This window comes from Babylonia areolata, chromosome 18 (genome assembly GCF_041734735.1).
Source record: "Babylonia areolata isolate BAREFJ2019XMU chromosome 18, ASM4173473v1, whole genome shotgun sequence".
In the NCBI taxonomy this organism is placed as follows: domain Eukaryota; kingdom Metazoa; phylum Mollusca; class Gastropoda; order Neogastropoda; family Buccinidae; genus Babylonia; species Babylonia areolata.
Genome location: NC_134893.1, coordinates 72,674,362 through 72,693,673, shown reverse-complemented (window position 1 = coordinate 72,693,673; position 19,312 = coordinate 72,674,362). Strand labels below are relative to the sequence as shown.

Here is a 19,312-nt window from a genome sequence, read left to right as displayed (position 1 = left end):
CAGAGACAGAGAAAATGAGAGACACAGAGACAGAGACACTGTGAGACACAGAGACAGAGACAATGAGAGACACAGAGACAGAGACAATGAGAGACACAGAGACAGAGACACTGTGAGACACAGAGACAGAGACACTGTGAGACACAGAGACAGAGACAATGAGAGACACAGAGACAGAGACACTGAGAGACATAGAGACAGAGACAATGAGAGACATAGAGACAGGGACAATGAGAGACATAGAGACAGGGACAATGAGAGACACAGAGACAGAGACACTGTGAGACACAGAGACAGAGACACTGAGAGACACAGAGACAGAGACAATGAGAGACACAGAGACAGGGACAATGAGAGACACAGAGACAATGAGAGACACAGAGACAGAGATACTGTGAAACATAGAGTCAGAGACACTGTGAGACACAGAGACAGAGACACTGTGAGACACAGAGACAGAGACAATGAGAGACATGGAGACAGAGACACTGTGAGACACAGAGACAGAGACACTGTGAGACACAGAGACAGGGACAATGAGAGACACAGAGACAGAGACAATGAGAGACACAGAGACAGAGACAATGAGAGACACAGAGACAGAGACAATGAGAGACAGAGATACTGTGAGACATGGAGACAGAGACACTGTGAAACATAGAGTCAGAGACACTGTGAGACATGGAGACAGAGACACTGTGAAACATAGAGTCAGAGACACTGTGAGACATGGAGACAGAGACACTGTGAGACACAGAGTCAGAGACAATGAGAGACACAGAGACAGAGACACTGTGAGACACAGAGACAGAGACAATGAGAGACACAGAGACAGAGACAATGAGAGACACAGAGACAGAGATACTGTGAGACACAGAGACATAGACACTGTGAGACACAGAGACAGAGACAATGAGAGACACAGAGACAGAGACACTGTGAGACACAGAGACAGAGACAATGAGAGACAGAGATACTGTGAGACACAGAGACAGAGACAATGAGAGACACAGAGACAGAGACAATGAGAGACACAGAGACAGAGACAATGAGACACACAGAGACAGAGACAATGAGAGACACAGAGACAGAGACACTGTGAGACATAGAGACAGAGACACTGTGAGACACAGAGACAGAGACAATGAGAGACACAGAGACAGAGACAATGAGAGACACAGAGACAGAGACACTGTGAGACACAGAGACAGAGACAATGAGAGACACAGAGACAGAGACACTGTGAGACACAGAGACAGAGACAATGAGAGACACAGAGACAGAGACACTGTGAGACACAGAGACAGAGACAATGAGAGACACAGAGACAGAGACACTGTGAGACATAGAGAGAGACAATGAGAGACACAGAGACAGAGACAATGAGAGACACGGAGACAGGGACAATGAGAGACACAGAGACAGAGACAATGAGAGACACAGAGACAGAGACAATGAGAGACAGACCCACTGTGCACTGATCGACACAGGATTTGCGAGTTTCAGTTTCCACAGGACAGTTTCACTGCGTGCAGTCAGGTTCATGTGCATTTATCATGCTGTATCTGTGTTCTGTTTCCCCATCTATTCCTATCATGCTTGTCTGTGTGTGGTGCATGCATGCATGCATGCGTGCGCGCGCGCGTGGGTGTGTGTGTGTGTGTGTGCGTGTGTTCTTGTGCACTTTATGTATGACTGACATGTTTTTGAAAAGCAGTTTGTGAGGTTTGAAAGCGATATACAAATGTAAAACATCAATAACTATCATTTTCATTATCATCATCATTATTGTCACCACCACCATCATCATCATCAAAAACCAAAAAACAGACATGGTGTACATAAAAAAGAAAGAAAAAGAAAAAGGAAAGAAAAGAACCACCCAAATGTCAGTTAAGGGAGAAAACTCAGTCCACATGCTTGCCAAAACGCTCACACCGACCTTGTGTGCCATACAACTAGCTGTGAGAGCCTCTGCAACCACCCTACCTGCTACCATGTGAGTCAGAGTCAACAAGGCCAGCCCACATCACATGTACAGAGGCTGAAGCAACACTTTATTTGTCCAGTCAGACCTTCCCTGGTGGCTTCTTCACCCTCCACTTTTGTTTACATACATCTACAAACATGACAGTGTGTGTGTGTGTGTGTGTGTGTGTGTGTGTGAGACCCTTCTCCTTTAGTTTACAAACATCTACAAACATGACTCTGTGTGTGTGTGTGTGTGTGTGTGTGTGTGTGTGTGTGTGTGTGTGTGTGTGTGTGTGTGACCCTTCTCCTTTAGTTTACAGATATCTACAAACATGACTATCTGTGTGTGTGTGTGTGTGTGTGTGTGTGTGTGTGTGTGTGTGTGACCAGTCTCCTTTAGTTTACATACATCTACAAACAGAGACTCTCTCACTGTCATGTTTGTAGATTAATGTAAACAAAAAGAAGAAGGGTGAGAACAGAGAGAGAGAGAGAGAGAGAGAGAGAGAGAGTGTGTCTCTTCTTTTTGTTTACATACATCTTCAAAATGAAAGTCTGTGCCAGTGTGTGTGTGTGTGTGTGTGCAGGCGTACAGACAGACAGACAGAGATACAAACAATCAAAAGATTTATTCAACGTGAGGCCATCGTCCCATCTGAAGAAGTAAAGCAAACATAACAAGACATCATAGCTTCCTGTCCTTACTGCTGTATATAATATATTGTTCACATTCAAACAGTCCACAAACACAGACATCAATTGCATGGGCACATAAATGAGGTGACCAAGAAGAACAGTGGGAAGAACTACATGAAGAACGAATCATCGCTGTCTGACTCTTTGACATTGTACATTTCAACTGCATTCTCCTGTCTCTTCAAAAAACATAAAGAGACAGAGACATCAGCCATTAGGTAGAAACACAGGGACACAAGCAGAAACCGATACAGACGGACAAGTGCGCGCACACACGCACACACACACACACACACACACAGACACAAACACACACACAAACAACACACACACACACACACACAAACAACACACACACACACACACACTCACATACATACTACTCTAACATACCAACACACAATGGTGCACACAGTCACACACACACACACACAGACAACTCACACACACACACAGAGACACACACACACTCGCATACATACTACTCAAACATACCAACACACAACACAGTGAAACACAGAGACAGCAACACACAAACAACAACAACAACAACACAAACACTCACACAGAGGAGACTGTGAAATCTCGCTATTTCCAAGCACAGAACATGACTGCTGGGGTGGTGGGGGCTGGGGGGGGGGGATGGGTGGAATGGAGCCCCTTACCAGAGTGATAGCGGTTATCCTCCCGTGTCAGCCTCCTTTGAGCTCTCCGCTGGGCCGCTGTGGAGGGGCTGGGGGCGCCTGGCCCTTGACCTGCTGCTGTACAGACAGCATCACTTGGATCAAGGGCTGTGGGAGGGTGGGTGGGTGTCAATGTGTGTGTATGTGTGTGTGTGTGTGTGTGCATCACTGTGTGTTGGTATGCTGGAAAACATAAGGGTTTATGTGTGTGTGTGTGTGTGTGTGTGTGTGTGTGTGTGTGTGTGTGTGTGTGTGTGTGTGTCGTGTCTGCGTCTGTGTGTCTGAGTGTGTGTGTGTGTGTGTGTCTGTGTCTGTGCCTGTGTGTCTGTGAGTCTGTGTGTGTATCTGTTCCTGTAGAGCATCATTTGAATGATAAGGATTCTGGGTCAGTGCTGCAGTGACTGGAAGGGATAAATAATAATTATCTAGTGATGTGTGTATGTGCTAGGGGGAGGGGTAGGAGGGAGTCTGTGTGTTTGTGTGTGTGTGTGTGTGTGTGTGTGTGTGTGTGTGTGTGTGTGTGTGTGTGTGCTCGTTTGCATACATGTGCATGACTTGAGCAAGTGTGTGTGTCCTGTCAGTGTGGATATGATCACCCCTCCCTCCCGTTCCCTCCTGAACTTCATCACTGTTTTCAAACAATGCAACACAAAATCAGAAAAATGTCACTGCCATCAATGTTTGTTAATATCAAAACTATCATCGTCATCATCATCACATTATCACTGTTATTGTTGCCGTTTTACTAGTGTTTTGTTATTGTTGGTAGCAGTGATAGTAGTATAGCAGTAGTGCTTATCATCATCATCATCATCATCACAACTTACACCATTTCTACTGTTCCTGTTTTCTCATCAAGAAGGACATAGAAATCAGAATAGATTTTGAACAATATTCTGACTGCCACCTCCTACAGACTTTCACTTCTCACAGGACAACAACCACCAACAACCAAGACGTTTCATTACCCATGACGACATCAGAAAATGCCTGCTCTTTGCAGCTGGCAGCTCTGACAAAGACCTATCACATCTATGCACACCTACATAAAGAAAAAGCCCTCTTCAAATCATTCTCAGTTCAACGCAAACAACTTGACCCAACGGAAATGATTACTTCGAGCGGCAGACACTGAACTGTCTGTGGTAATCCGCTGGTGTTGGCCGGCATTCTGTGGGAAATGCGTCACACCGACTTTCAAGCAGACAGCACTTGAGCAACAGTGTTGAACCAGAAACTATTCCCACAGTAGGCAGTGCACAGTGACCCAGCCAAAGGGGTTCACCCCTTGATTGCTGAACACTGGTGAAATTAATCAATTCAGTGTGGCATAAACCTCAAGTTCAAAAACTACTTTGTGTACCTTCCAAGTGCTGTCATTATTTTGCTGAACTAAAGTAATGCTGACCCTTCAGGAAGAAGTCCAACACTTTAACCACATAGCTATAGCGCCCGTCGAAGTGCTGTCATCATTTTGCTGAACTAAAGTAATGCTGACCCTTCAGGAAGAAGTCCAACACTTTAACCACATAGCTATAGCGCCCGTCGAAGTGCTGTCATCATTTTGCTGAACTAAAGTAATGCTGACCCTTCAGGAAGAAGTCCAACACTTTAACCACATACCTATGGCGCCCATTGAAGTGCTGTCATTATTTTGCTGAACTGAAGTAACGCTGACCCACCAGGAAGAAGTCTAACACTTTAACCATTCAGCTATAGCACCGTTTGAAGTGCTGTCATTATTTTGCTGAACTAAAGTAATGCTGACCCTTCAGGAAGAAGTCCAACACTTTAACCACATAGCTATAGCGCCCATCGAAGTGAGGGAGAAAAGTGCAACCAACACAGGAAAAAAACAAGGACAAAGAAAAACACAGGGAGACAAAGATGTAACGGCACAGACAAAGAACAACATCCAACCTTCTGCTGAGATTTCTTTTGGACTCACTTTTAGAAAGGATTTTCTTTAACTTTAAGTTTAACTCAACATTCACTAAAAAAAAAATTAAAACAAAAAAATAAAGTTAAATAAATTAACAAAACAAAATGCTACTACTTTAAAATAAATTTACTGTGCTGTGACAATAGATGTACAATCATTAGTCTAGATATCTGACCAATGAGTGTTGTACGATAATACACACACACACACACACACACACATATATATATATATATATATATATATATATATATATATATATATATACATATGTATGTATTCAACTCAAGGCTAATATGTGCAAATGTTACAGCATAAATCGTGATAAATATATTCATCCCAAAGAAGGGAAAATGTCATCACATCTTGACCTTTTCTTTCCCAATTTTTCCCTTCAATTAAGAATGCCCTTGTGTACATACATCTAGAAATAAACCATCCACACTACATTACAATTACTGTCATTTGTTCTTCATCACTGAACTTTGAAGTTATGGACCCAAGCCTCCTGTGTTATTACATAGCAAAGCAATGTTTGATATCTGTCATACTGTATTGACCTGAATTTTATCTGACCCACATGGAGATTGAACAAGCAACATACCAAAGCAATGTTTGATATCTGTCATACTTTATTGACCTGAATTTTATCTGACCCACATGGAGATTGAACAAGCAACATACCAAAGCAATGTTTGATATCTGTCATACTGTATTGACCTGAATTTTATCTGACCTACATGGAGATTGAACAAGCAACATACCAAAGCAATGTTTGATATCTGTCATACTTTATTGACCTGAATTTTATCTGACCCACATGGAGATTGAACAAGCAAACAAAGTGCTGAACAAATGGATGAGCAGGTAAGTAAATTTATACATAAACAAGTCCCAGATAAACTAAAAAGAATACTCAAGCTGGACGCCTAAAACAAAACAGACAACCACAGAAGATTTTTTCAGCTTAAAGAAAATTTTGGATCTACGTAGAAAATTCAGAACTTGACATTTACACTCATGTGAGGTGATACAGTAATGATCATCACCCAGCATGAGAACTACCCAAGGAGGCAACAGACTCCAGGAACCTATCCCAAACTACAATGTGCCATCATAAAGATGGGCAGCCTGCCAAACAGTGGGAAATCCAGTTTGCGTTTGAAGCGCTGCACGCTTGGCATTCAGACAGCAGCAAGGAATGCACTGCTTTGCCAAGAGCTGCACACTGAACAGCCTGTCCTGACCGCCAAAGGAAGCACATCCACAAACCAACGTCTCCCACGCCCACAGCTACCAAGGGGCAACAGAGGCAGAGAATGTCAAGTAGTGGTGTGGGTTTGACACCCACGTTACAGATCTGCCGAACGCTGCTGCAAAGGTCATCTGAAGCCATTTGCTGCCACTGCCACTGACACTGCCCACCACCCCCACCCCCCTTTCCTCACAACCCAGCCCACATTCTCCAGTCAAGGGTAGTGCGAGTCAAAACTTTCTCTGTCCAAAACAAACAGAACAGAAAGAAAAAGCAAACTGTTGCTTATGACATTCTTGCACCCTATGGAATGAAGGAGAGAGAAAAAATCATTACCCTGGACAAAAAAAAGTGGGAAAATGGGTAGAAGTTACAATAAAATACAATAAAATAAAATAAACCATAAACTTTTTAAAGACTGAAAGGCTGAAGAAAGAAAGAAGAGAAAAAGAAATGTGTATGGGATGGAGAAATAAGGACGAAAAGGTAAGAGTGTATGTGTGTGTGATGTATACAAGTTCACACACACACACAGTGACTTCCACACATAATGACATATTAACACACTCCCATACAAACTGGCATACCTGTATACTTTGTTGAAAAAAAAAAAAAGTTTGTTGGTAAAAGTGGATCAATTGAAAATTTTTTAAAAAAATTGCCCCCAGCTCTAACATGTTTCTTTTTCTTTTCTTTTCTTTTTTTTTTTTTTTTCTCTTATGCACTATCTTGGTAACATATGCAGGAGAAGTGTGTGAAGTGGTGAGTTTAACGACATACTGAGGATCAAGATGCCCTTCAGGTCCATCTGTTCATGGCTATGGTCTTTTGCAAGAGTGGCGTGACAAGCGGATTCCAGTTGCCTGGTGCCTGGTGGTAGAAAGTAACTCTCACAAAAATGACTACTGTCAAAAACTGTCTACCATGTAAAGAACCATGTCATAACACACAATTCCAGGCCTTTCAAAAAAAAAAAAAAGAAAAAAAAAGTTGCTCAACTGGTTTGCTTGGTCTATAATCTACAATCCGAATATCATTAAGAAACCATATAAATTCCCCACTTGCTTCACAAGGCCAGTAACTCTGTGCTTCCTGGGGCAGTTCTCTGTCCTGGGGAAAAAGGTTTTCATTCAGCGCAATGTTCACTATGCTGTCTGATGTCTCCTTGGCTTTTCACTGCTTACGGTTTACTCTCTTTCTGCTTGGCTTTGGACAGTGCTCACACTCAAACATAATTCACAAAGAGTTATTTTCTTTTGAAAATAAAACAATATTGCAGTAGCAGAGCAAAGACCACATGTCTTTAAATTTTCAACACCCCCATTTTCCTATGATTATTATTTCTAGGTAACTAGGAAATATCATATCATAAACAGACACCCATTTGAGAAAACGTGTTCATATATAGGTCTGGGACTTTCATGTAAGTAACAATGACAATGTCATTGGTTTTCTGCTAATGATTTTGATCAATACTTGTGTCATAGCAATATCATACTGTGCATTACTAGAAACTGGTGATGTGATAATTCATAATTAATAAATAAAACATATGAATAGATAAATTTATTATAAATAAAACAAACACACACACACACACGGGCACACACAAGGGCACACACACACATAAACATGCACACACACCCACACACACACACACACACACCACACACACTCACTTTGTGCATGTGCGGGGCGAGATGTATATATGAGAGTTGTTTGTTAGTCACTTAGTGCTATGTACACAGTTTTTAGAACAGTATTTTTTGGTGAGTTTTTATCTTAACATTTTCTTTATTACACTTAGAGTTGCAGGGTAGGCACTATATCAATGCACATTAGTAGTAGTAGTAGTAGTGCAGTGGTAGTAGTAGTAGTTGTTGTAATATGCATGTAAATGGCATGAAGAAAGCTGTCCACAAATGGCAGGAAGAAAGATGTCCACAAATGGCAGGAAGGAAGCTGTCCACAAATGGCAGGAAAGAAGCTGTCCACAAATGGCTAATGGCAGGAAAGCTGTCCACAAATGGCAGGAAGGAAGCTGTCCACAAATGGCAGGAAAGCTGTCCACAAATGGCAGGAAAGAAGCTGTCCACAAATGGCAGGAAAATGGCAGGAAAGCTGTCCACAAATGGCAGGAAAGAAGCTGTCCACAAATGGCAGGAAAATGGCAGGAAAGCTGTCCACAAATGGCAGGAAGGAAGGAAGCTGTCCACAAATGGCAGGAAGGAAGCTGTCCACAAAATGGCAGGAAAGAAACTGTCCACAAATGGCAGGAAGGAAGCTGTCCACAAATGGCATGAAGAAAGCTGTCCACAAATGGCAGGAAGGAAGCTGTCCACAAATCATATCATTTACCAACTCCTGACAAGGAAAAAAGACAAGTGGCTTATTTCCTGGTTAGCAAAGTTCACTGTCTTTCCCCTGTGACTGTGCTTCCCCCCATTGTTATTGTTCAGCCTGCCTTTGCTATCTAAACCTACACACCATGCACATGTATCACCATTTTCCATCTCTTTTTCTTTCTTTTCTTTCTTTTAAACAACACTGAAACCAACTTTGAGAACAATACTGAAGCGATGTGAACAATTGTGTGTCATGACAGGCAAGAATGCATGCGTCATAAGATGGAATGTTGCTCACTTTCTTGGGGAGTCTGTTTGGCGTAAGGTCCCAGCAGGCGTGTCTTCTTCTTCTCATAGCCCTTCTGGGTGATGTCCCCTGCAACAGACACATCATCACTGCCATTTAAGGATTTATATCATGATATATATAAATGTATCAAATAAAAAACATTCTGAAACCCAGTGTGTGTGTCGGCGCAATGTCAAACAAATACAAACACACGCACCCCTATACACACTTACACACACACACATGCACACACACACATCAACACATACACAACATCAATACATGTACACATGTACAAAACATGCACATGCTGAACACACACACACACACACATGTACACATACATGATTACAAGTCTGAAATTAAATTTGTGATACAGTGTCAGTGTGTGTGTATATATATATATATATATATATATATATATATATATATATATATATATATATATATTATATACACCCATATACATTTGGTGGGTGTACTTATGAATGTGAACAGACAGTGGAATCAAACAAAGAGTAACTGGGAAGAAATAAGTTTGATATTCAACAGCACAGTATTATACTGTACTGGATAATGTGTAAAATAAATGTTGACATTTAACATCAGTATATCGTGCTATCCTAAATAACATATTGATATAACATTAGTATATTATGCTACTTTAATATAATGTGAATGAAACATGCTAATGTAGTTAGCATATTATGCTATCCTAAGTAGAAAGCATAATATTCAACATCAGTACATCATGCTGTCTCAAGTAATTACATAAGAAACATGTTGAAATAAAACATTTTAGTCACATCTTGTCAGTCTATACATATTCATTCCCCTCCTGGTTGGTTGGATATCAATTTAACCACTGTTAACAAAAGTGATTTTAGATGGTTGTGTCCAAGTTGTGTGTACATGTGTGTTGTGAAAATATTGTGTGTGTATCTTTTATATATATATATATATATATATATATATATATATATATATATATATATATATCAGTATTGCAGTACTCAGGCTAAACAATTTCTAAAAATATGTGACATCAGTTCGCCCTAAAAACAAATTGACAAACCACTGCTCTTTCTTCAGTTAATCCAGTTCAAAATGAAGATGATGACGGCAGCAGGGTTATCATCTAATCATGCACTTTGCTTTCGGGTCTTCCTGTCCTGGGAATATGATAGCCACTACGTACATCAATGGAGATAATGATTTTAATTAGTTGTTCAAGCTGCTGTTGGCAAAGATATATTCTTCCCTTTTTTCAGTCCATCTCAGTCGCTCACTGGCATCCAGTAAAACAAGCCTGAAAACATTCCTCTTCAATCACTCTCTACATAATCTTGGAACTCCATTCCAAAAAGATCTGTATTCTATGGATACATACCTATTTCTTCCATGTGTGTGTGCATGCATGGGCCCACGAGTGTGTGTGTGTGTGCTTGTGTGTGTGTGTGTGTGTGTGTGTGTGTGTGTGTGTGTGTGTGTGTGTGTGTGTGTGTGTGTGCGTCAGTTGTGGTTTGTGCATAACTAATCCATCATTTCTAAAGTGCTTGAGAAGTCTGAAAGCACTAAATGTAAATGTACTGTTGTCATTATAATTTATTTAGTATTATCAATTCATCATGACTATGTTATACCAAAGTTCAATACATGCATACTTGTAGTTGTACAGCATGTAACTGCCAGGTTGAAAAGTGCGTTTTCTGCCTACCTTCTGTTACTTATGATACATACATGGACACACACACACACACACACGTCCCCCCCCCTTCCCCCACCTCCCCCCCAAACACACACACACACATACCCCCACACCCAACCTAGTTGCAGCAGTGGTAAGAAAAAGATGAGGATCATATGATGTGGAGGCTAGGAAATCGATGCCAATGCCTTGTGTCACTGTCAGAGTTAAAGTTTAGCTCCTCATCACATGACCAACAAGGAAAACACACCCACATGCATGCCTGTACACACACACACACACACACACACACACACACGTTCAACACAAATGAAAAATACAAAAACACAAATGAAAAGTACAAAACAATAACATGAAAAGGTCAATGAACTTTACAGCAGACACACATATTGCACTGATTAACCTTTCCAGTTTGAGTCAATGTAAAAAAAAAAACACCACACACACACACACACACACACACACACACAAACACAAGCCATACATGTTTCTGCTTCATAATCATGATTTCTATAACACAGTTGGAAAAAAATTTAAAAATTAAAAATTAAAAATAAACATAACATCTCAAGATGCTGAACTCTATGACTTGTTAAGTGTTTATAAACAAACACACACACACACACACACACACACACACATATATATATATATATATATGAAAATGTTTAGGAAATTAAACCACTGAATTATTTTTTAATAGGAAAGGCGATGAAGCAAAGTGCAGAAGACACTGCATTCTTCATCAAACAGGCATTTCCAATGGCCATTTTTCTTTCTTGTCTGAATTACCTGCCTTCTAATATGTTCTATTCGTGTTGTTGTTTTTTTAAATAATTATTTTCATTTTATCATCTATTTGTTTACTTTGCTATAAATATTTCATATCTTTACTGTTGACTGTTTTCATGTATAATTTCTACACATGTATACATAATACATACATGTATGTATGCATAAAGAATCTGGTAGGCCCTCAAGGCCTGACCAGCATGTTGTTGGGTCTGTGCACAGGTCAGGCACAGATCTGCTTCACTGCACTGCTCCTTGTTTTCAATGCAACCACAACAGGGCAGTAACTCCTGCACTCTTCTACCCCACCACCCTCCTCCCTCATCTCTGGACCCCCCTCCCCTCCCTTTCCACCCCTTGGCTCCACCCATTGACTCAGCAACCACTATTTCAAGCTGCTAGCTCAGGCACACTCCCAAAGATCTCCTCAAAGGACAAGCCTGGTCATCCCCATGCCATAGGACAACCAAGAACTGAGAAAAGTGTGCAATGCACTAAAACAGAAAAGAAGAGAGAGAGAGAGAGAGAAGAGAAAAAAAGCCGATCCTGTACGCTAACTAGTATTCTTATCATTTTGTGTTGTATTTTGATTTCCAGTCTCCACAGAACTCAGAAGACTATTTATTTATCTAAATGCTAAAATATAAAGATAAAAAAAAAAAAAAAAGAAACTTAGAAAGTCAAAACATGAAAATAATTAAGACGGAGGATCCATTGTAAAAACAACAACAACAACAAAAATAACAAAAAGATAAAGAAGTGGGAAAGATAGAAGGTTGGAGAACCTACACACACACACACACACACACACACACACACACACACAAAAGCACCCTGACACCCTCAAAGGACAAAGCCTGTCATCTCCCATGCCAAACAATGTGGAGTGTAGAACAGGAAGACACCATGAACACCCAGCCCCAACCCCCTGTTTGTGCTGCTCACACACACACAGGAACAAGACCCTGGCCCCTACTTTGTTGTCCTGAATGTCACTGGAGGGAGGAGACAGAGGGCCTAATTCTAAAGAATTCCCTCCTTCTGTCCATCAGCTTGATTCTGGCTTAGCCCTTTGATCACCCCACCCCTTGTGTTGACACGGTGGTGTTTAACGTGTGAAAGCATTTGTAACGGAAGTTGTAGGAAGCTCAATCCATTTTCTGATTGTAGGTTTGTGTTCTAAGTGACTTACATTACCTTATGAACAAATGGTGACTGCTGGACCTTTTAAAACAAGGTTAAAATGGTAAAAAATGGTTTAAAATCAAAGGTACCTTAAGATGAAGATAAAAATGTTATCTTCATCTTAAGGTACCTTTGACTTTAAACCATTTTTTTACCATTTTAATATTACAATGGATTGTCAAGAACCCCACAACAGGTGGTTGTTGTTGTTGCTATTGTTTTTGGTTGTTTTTTAAAATAATTTTTTATACACAATAAATGGCAGTTGTTAACAGTTAAATTGTATGAAAATGCAGCAATACCAACACACAACTGAGCATCTCTTCAGTTTTATTGTCCATAAACTGAAGATCAAGGCCAATAGTTCAGAGGAAATAACCTTTAAAACAGCTAAAAGCTGCATAGAATGTGTTTTCTAATTTTCATTTTAAATTCTTGACTCCAAATTAAAACAAACAGGGAATGCTCTTATAAACAGGATCAGAAAAATTGTGAACTTCAGAAGAAGAAAAAAAAAGGTTGAGGGTTTTTTATTACTTTTTTTCCTGCCAGTGAAATGGGCTTTAAGACTTATCTTTCCCAGTGCAAGTAATATATGGCACACTAATAAAAGAATAAATCAATCAATGGCAGATCACACATGGCACATGGGACCTCAGGTTATCGTCTAATCCAAATGACACTTGAGACACTCAAGTTTGATTTTCTCTTCAAACTTTGCTTTGGAGAATGGGTGAGGCCAGGGTTCGAACCCAGACCCCCAGGGACGCTGTACTGACTGATAAGCATCTTGACCATTCTGCCACTTTCCTCCCCACAATCTGCCCTCCTAGTTTTACAACACATGGTCACAAGACAGGCGCTTGGTAGTCTGGATCAGGTTTCCCCCCACACCTCATACCATTCTCAACCTGATGAAATCGTGTGTGTGTGTGTGTGTGTGTGTGTGTGTGTTCACTTGTGCATGTGCCCATTAACATGTGTGTGTACTTAGCCATGCATGATTATAATATATGTGTGTGCACACGGAAATGCGTGTGTAAATGTTTAAATTTGATATAGTTTAAAGGCGCTGAACAAACAAGTTCATATTCATACACCGATGTGCTCTGGGCTGTGTAAGCAAAGAGTGATTTCAATGCTGCCTCACTTTTCAGAACCACACACAGCTGGCACACATTACATATTCATGCATCAATGAACCAATCCTGCACAGCTGACTGTGCACTCCTGTCACTTTATCACTCCCAGTAATCAAGCGAGGTGGTTAAAAAAAAAAAAAGAAAAGAAAAGAAAGAAAGAAAGCGGGGTTTGGGAGGGGTTGCAGGGTGCAGAGGAGAGGAGGGGGTGGGAAAGGGTTAAGGGCTGTTTGCTGTGAATGGCTCTCAAACATAACTGGATGGACAACTTACAGCTGGGGCTTGCTTTCTGCAAGCTCACCCATCTGACGCTAAGTGGACTACGCGTTACACAATCCTCAAGCAAGCACAGACTTGTTTCCGTGTGATAACCACATCTAATTTTCAAATCAAAGTGAACAATAATGTTTGTAAGCAAATGGATATATTTTTTTTTTTAATTCATATTATTATCAGTTTTAGGGAACCTGGCATGGTCTTTTGTGTTCAAAACCACTGGGCTAAAATTTTCAAATGTAAAATCTCGAGTCAAAACTTTTCCATCATTGGGATAGTGGTTTGACACGTCCTCACCATGTCCCCCCTCACAAGGTCTGATAGCTCCACAGAAAAATGTTGTGACAACAATTAAGGTGAATTAGCTCAGTCAGATCATGGGGGCTGTAGTATTACTTGCACTGCTCAATTCCTAAACTGGTATTGCTCCATCTTTTTTTTAAATCAATATACATGTATACTATATATATATCATAACAGGTGTCTCAGGCACTGAATCATTGATACTGTGTGCACTGCTGTGCAAGCACTCAGTTAATGAATCCTGATGCACTGGTATTGAAAACAGTGACGATATCCTCTGTTGATAATGTTATGATTTTATCTTTTCCATGGTCTGTGTGCACTGTCTGAAAGCAAAAGAACAAATGCCTGTGCACGTTTGTTTTGTGTATATGTGTTCTGTGTGTGTTCACATTTGTGTGTGCATGCGTGTCTGTGCACATGTGTGAGTGTGTGTGTGTGTATGCATATTTGTGATCTGCATCTTGTACAGCAGTATGTTACATCAATATATTCAAATGTAGTGAGCGCTAGTGTGTGTGTCAGTGAGTTCTTGTGAGAGAGTGAGAGAGAGAGAGAGATTGTGTGTGTGTGTGTGTGTGTGTGTGTGTGTGTGTGTGTGTGTGTGAAAGAGAGAGTGACTGTGTGTGTGAAATGAGTGCATGGATTCACGCACATGAGTGCATCAAGTCTGCATAAGCTTGCGTGAATACTGTGTTTCACTGTGTAAACTTTATACTTCAAACAAACAAACAAAATTATGTGTATGTGCATATATATACATATTATTATATATGCATGTGTGCATGCATCCTGGCATGAATTTGCATGTACATCGATAACATAGGTGCATGTTTTCCTTCTTGTGCGTTTCACTATTTGTTTGTGTGTGTGTGTGTGTGTGTGTGTGTGTGTGTGTGTGTGTGTGTGTGTGTGTGTGTGTGCACATGTGTGCATAAATACACTTCTCTGCAAGTGCACATCAATTACAAAAACTGCACATATATACATAAAAATATATGCATTTTTCTTCATGAGCAAATAGTTATTTTCCTGTGCTGTTCACGCTTCACTGCTTGTGAGTCCGACAGCATGTGTGTGTACACATGCCCCCTGTAGTGACAGAGCTGTGAGGCTGTATCATGGTGACAGGACTCCACCACACACTGGCCGCTCCCCCATGCCAAGCAGTGTGGCCGTGAGTCATGCACTTAAGACCTCCGTCAGGGAATTAGCATGTGGCACGAACACCAACAGGAAGGCCAGCGACTCAAGGCGGTGGACAGGTCTCTAAAACTATTGCCCCTGACATACCAATGTTATTATCTGGACACGGTTGACTCAAACCTGTATCTGCGCATGTCTGGTTACGTGAGAATTAACTCCCCCTACCCCCTTAAAACAAAAACAAGGAACACAGAGATCACAGAAAGAGACAAACTGAGAGAGAGCATAAAAACTCAATGACATACTTTTCAAATAACATTACAGCCATTAAGTCATTAAACTCAATTCTACAGCTCTAATTTTAAGCTTAGAGAATACAGCTGAGTGGTTAAAGCTTGGACTTTCAATCTGAGGGTCTTGGGTTAGAATCTCAGTCCATGGGACATGGTGTGTTAAGAGTCCAGATTTTTCCAATCTCCCAGGTCGACAGATCTGTAAACCTGCTAGTGTCTGAACCCCCTTCATGAGTGTTTGCATGCAGAAGATCACATAATCCATGTCAAGTGTTTGGTGGGTCATGCCTGTGGAAACAAGAACGTGCCATGCTTGCCCACTACACCCCTGAAAAAGAGGATGCCTTCTTACATCAGTACATGGAAGTAAAAAAAGGTCTACTAAAAGTACTATATGTTATAGCCCACTTGTACTATTATTGAGTGAACATGGGAGTTGCAGCCTATGAACAAGAGGTGAGAAGCCACTCTGTCCAACCCCCCTCCCAGAATCCTGTAATGTCCTACCCGTGTGGTGGGTCACACTGTTGACGGAGGTCATGGAGGTCAGGCTGCCCATGATGGCGCCACCTGTCCCGTGGGTCTCGGGCCGCCCCTCCACGAAACTGCCTGCCGGCCGCACTTCTGGCCACACAATCATGGCGTCCAATCCACACTGTCGTCTTTAGCAATACCAGAATTTTGCCGCTCCTCTCACTTTGCTCTTTGGCTCACTTGGTCTGGTTGTTGTTTTTTGTGTGTGTTTTGTTTATTTACCCCCCTTGATGACAGCAGTTATATCACATGAAGTGCACTTCTTTGATGGCAGATATCACATGAAGCACGCACAGCTATATCCACTGTTGTTACTTTTTCTTGATATCGGCAGATTTTTCGTGTTGATACAGTACACACTATCAAGTTGACAGGGTTTTTTTCTTCCTTGATAACAGCAGACAATCTGTTACTACACACTACAAAGCCCACTGTTTTTTGTTAGTTTTTTCCCTTGCTTCCAACAGATACTGTATGTGTAAAAACTACACTTAACTCTGTCCGTAACACCAATATTCTTTTTTGCAAACTCAAAACAGTCCTTTATGAACTCTGACTACACTGACTGACTGAGCCAATTGCCACTCACATCACCACAGACTAAATAAAGTGGTCTGTTGTCACCAAGGGAAATCCCAAGTTTTAGTAGAAATGTGACTGGAATGAACACTATCACACTCTCCAGCCCTTCCACTGCTTGCAGATACACTGATGGTAACATAACTGCTTTGAAATCCACGATACAACATCCATTTTGGGGCAAAAAGGAGAAGCAGGAAACCCTTACTTAATGCACAGTCTGAAGCTTTTCTGATCTGTACTCAAATCATACTTCCAATTTTATTCAGCAGTGTTTCAGATTTCCTCAAAACTGATGCTGCACAATAACTTTCAATGGATTAGAATTTACAGGAAAAGTTACAACAAGAACAATAAATTATTCCCCATATTTGATCAGTGAAAACTCAAACAACATCCTTGGATCCAATGGCAAAGGCAAAATTAGCATGTATCCATTGCACATAGACACGGAGCACTTCCAAGCAACTGTTACCCCAATACCACATAAACCAATCACAGAAATATTTCACAATCTCTCTTAATCATTGTTGACTCATATTGTCAACTTAAAAACGGAACACCAAAAATATACGGCAATCGTATGGACACCATAACTCCACGCATAGAACAAACAGCTCACTCCCTACACATGGACACCTTCACACAACAGTTGTACCAACAGAAGTACTACTGGCAGTGCTCAGTCCCTTGACATGACTGGGCAAACTTATCTGCATCAGACCACGCCATCTGCTGTATCCTGACAGACTGCCGGCCAAGCCCCGCACAGCTCCAATCCGCCACACAATTCCGGTGAAGTGTGCTGCGTTCTCCACACTGTTTCCTGTCCTTAGGACTCAGATGTGTGTTTATAATTGCAAAACGTGGCAGTGAGGCAATCACCAAATTAGACCTTGCTGTCTCTGTGTATTCATGGACCAGTCCACATGCTTTGATGCCTCCTTCAAGCTGAAACTGTTATCATACAGATTGTTTTGTTTCTTCCTTGTGTCCAACATGCTTCATTGCAAATCCAAGATTATTTTAAACTTTTAACAAAAGGGGAAAATAGTGTACAAAAAATATTGAAACTGTTATGATGCAGTTTGTTTGTGTTTTTTCTTGTGTCAAACATACTTCATTCCAAATTCAAGATTATTTCAATTTTTAACAAAAGGAGAAAATAGTTTATAAAGTATAAAAAATATCTTACTGTAACAGCCAACATGGGCATTACGATGAAGTTATCACAACTGATTCAATTTAAAACCAGAGTCAACATCATCAGCAGTAATGGAAATAATCAATGATTTGCATTAATTGTACATAGTTATTTAAATCATAAAAAAACATATCCTGATAGATATATATAAAACTGCATTGTTTTTGTATCATATTGCATGTGTCTGTGTCCAAGTGTGGACATTGGTGTTTTACTTCTGTTTTCACTCTCGTTCAAGATCTGACCCTATGATTTAACAATAATGCTAAAGCATGTTATATCATGTGTGTGTGTATGTGTGTGTGTGTGTGTGTGTGTGTGTGTGTGTGTGTGTGTGTGTGTTTGAGTGTGTGTGTGCGTTTGAGAGAGAGAGAGAGGGGCGGAAACTGTCAGTCTCTGTGTGTGCATACATGTGTGTGTGTGTGCTAGAGGGACAGAGAAAGCAGTTGTATGCTAAAATCACAAGTGAGTGTGTGTATACATACATGAGTGCAGTAAGTGCTGCATGTCTGTGTGTTTGTCATCGTCTAACACTGAGCTTCCACCGAAGAGACTGCGCAACTTTTCTTTTGTAAAGACACTTTATGACTAAGCATTACAAACAAATGAAAATAGAAATGTGCAGAAAAGCGCAAATACAAACCAAATATCACATAGATACTGATATAATATATATCCATATACAAAACAACTGCAATAAAGGTTTGAACATTGGTACATTTTTGACCAGTGAATTCACAGATTTTTTTTTTAATGCACAAAAAGTGCCAAACCAACAAAAGCCGTGAAAGGTAAAAACAAATAAAGAATATTCTTAATCAGTCAGCACTCTCACTCTCAGACCTCTCTCTGACTAACACTGCTGGTGTCTGCATCTCTCAGGCCTGGATGAAAGGAAGCTTAGAGTACAGCCTTGTCACCAAGTCCCCAAGCTATATGTACAGGTCTCCATAGCGGCAGTATCCTAATCCT

The 19,312-nt window shown here is 40.7% G+C and overlaps 1 protein-coding gene across 6 annotated transcripts in view; it reads right to left on the bottom strand.

The window, feature by feature from the left end:
- LOC143293065 (disco-interacting protein 2 homolog C-like) overlaps positions 1–19,312 on the bottom strand; it is an 89,272-nt gene that overhangs the window by 66,138 nt on the left and 3,822 nt on the right. For 2 of the 6 annotated variants that reach the window (XM_076603942.1, XM_076603941.1), the window contains exons 1-3: positions 16,531–17,801; positions 9,191–9,268; positions 3,333–3,428 (exon numbers count right to left, since the gene is read on the bottom strand). In XM_076603942.1, coding sequence (XP_076460057.1) covers positions 3,333–3,428; positions 9,191–9,268; positions 16,531–16,663 — 307 coding nt within the window. In that variant the 5' untranslated portion in view covers positions 16,664–17,801. Of the gene's footprint in view, positions 1–3,332; positions 3,429–7,327; positions 7,393–9,190; positions 9,269–16,530; positions 17,802–19,312 lie in introns of those variants that run through there. The other 4 variants (XM_076603943.1, XM_076603944.1, XM_076603945.1 and 1 more) reach the window with 4 other exon arrangements.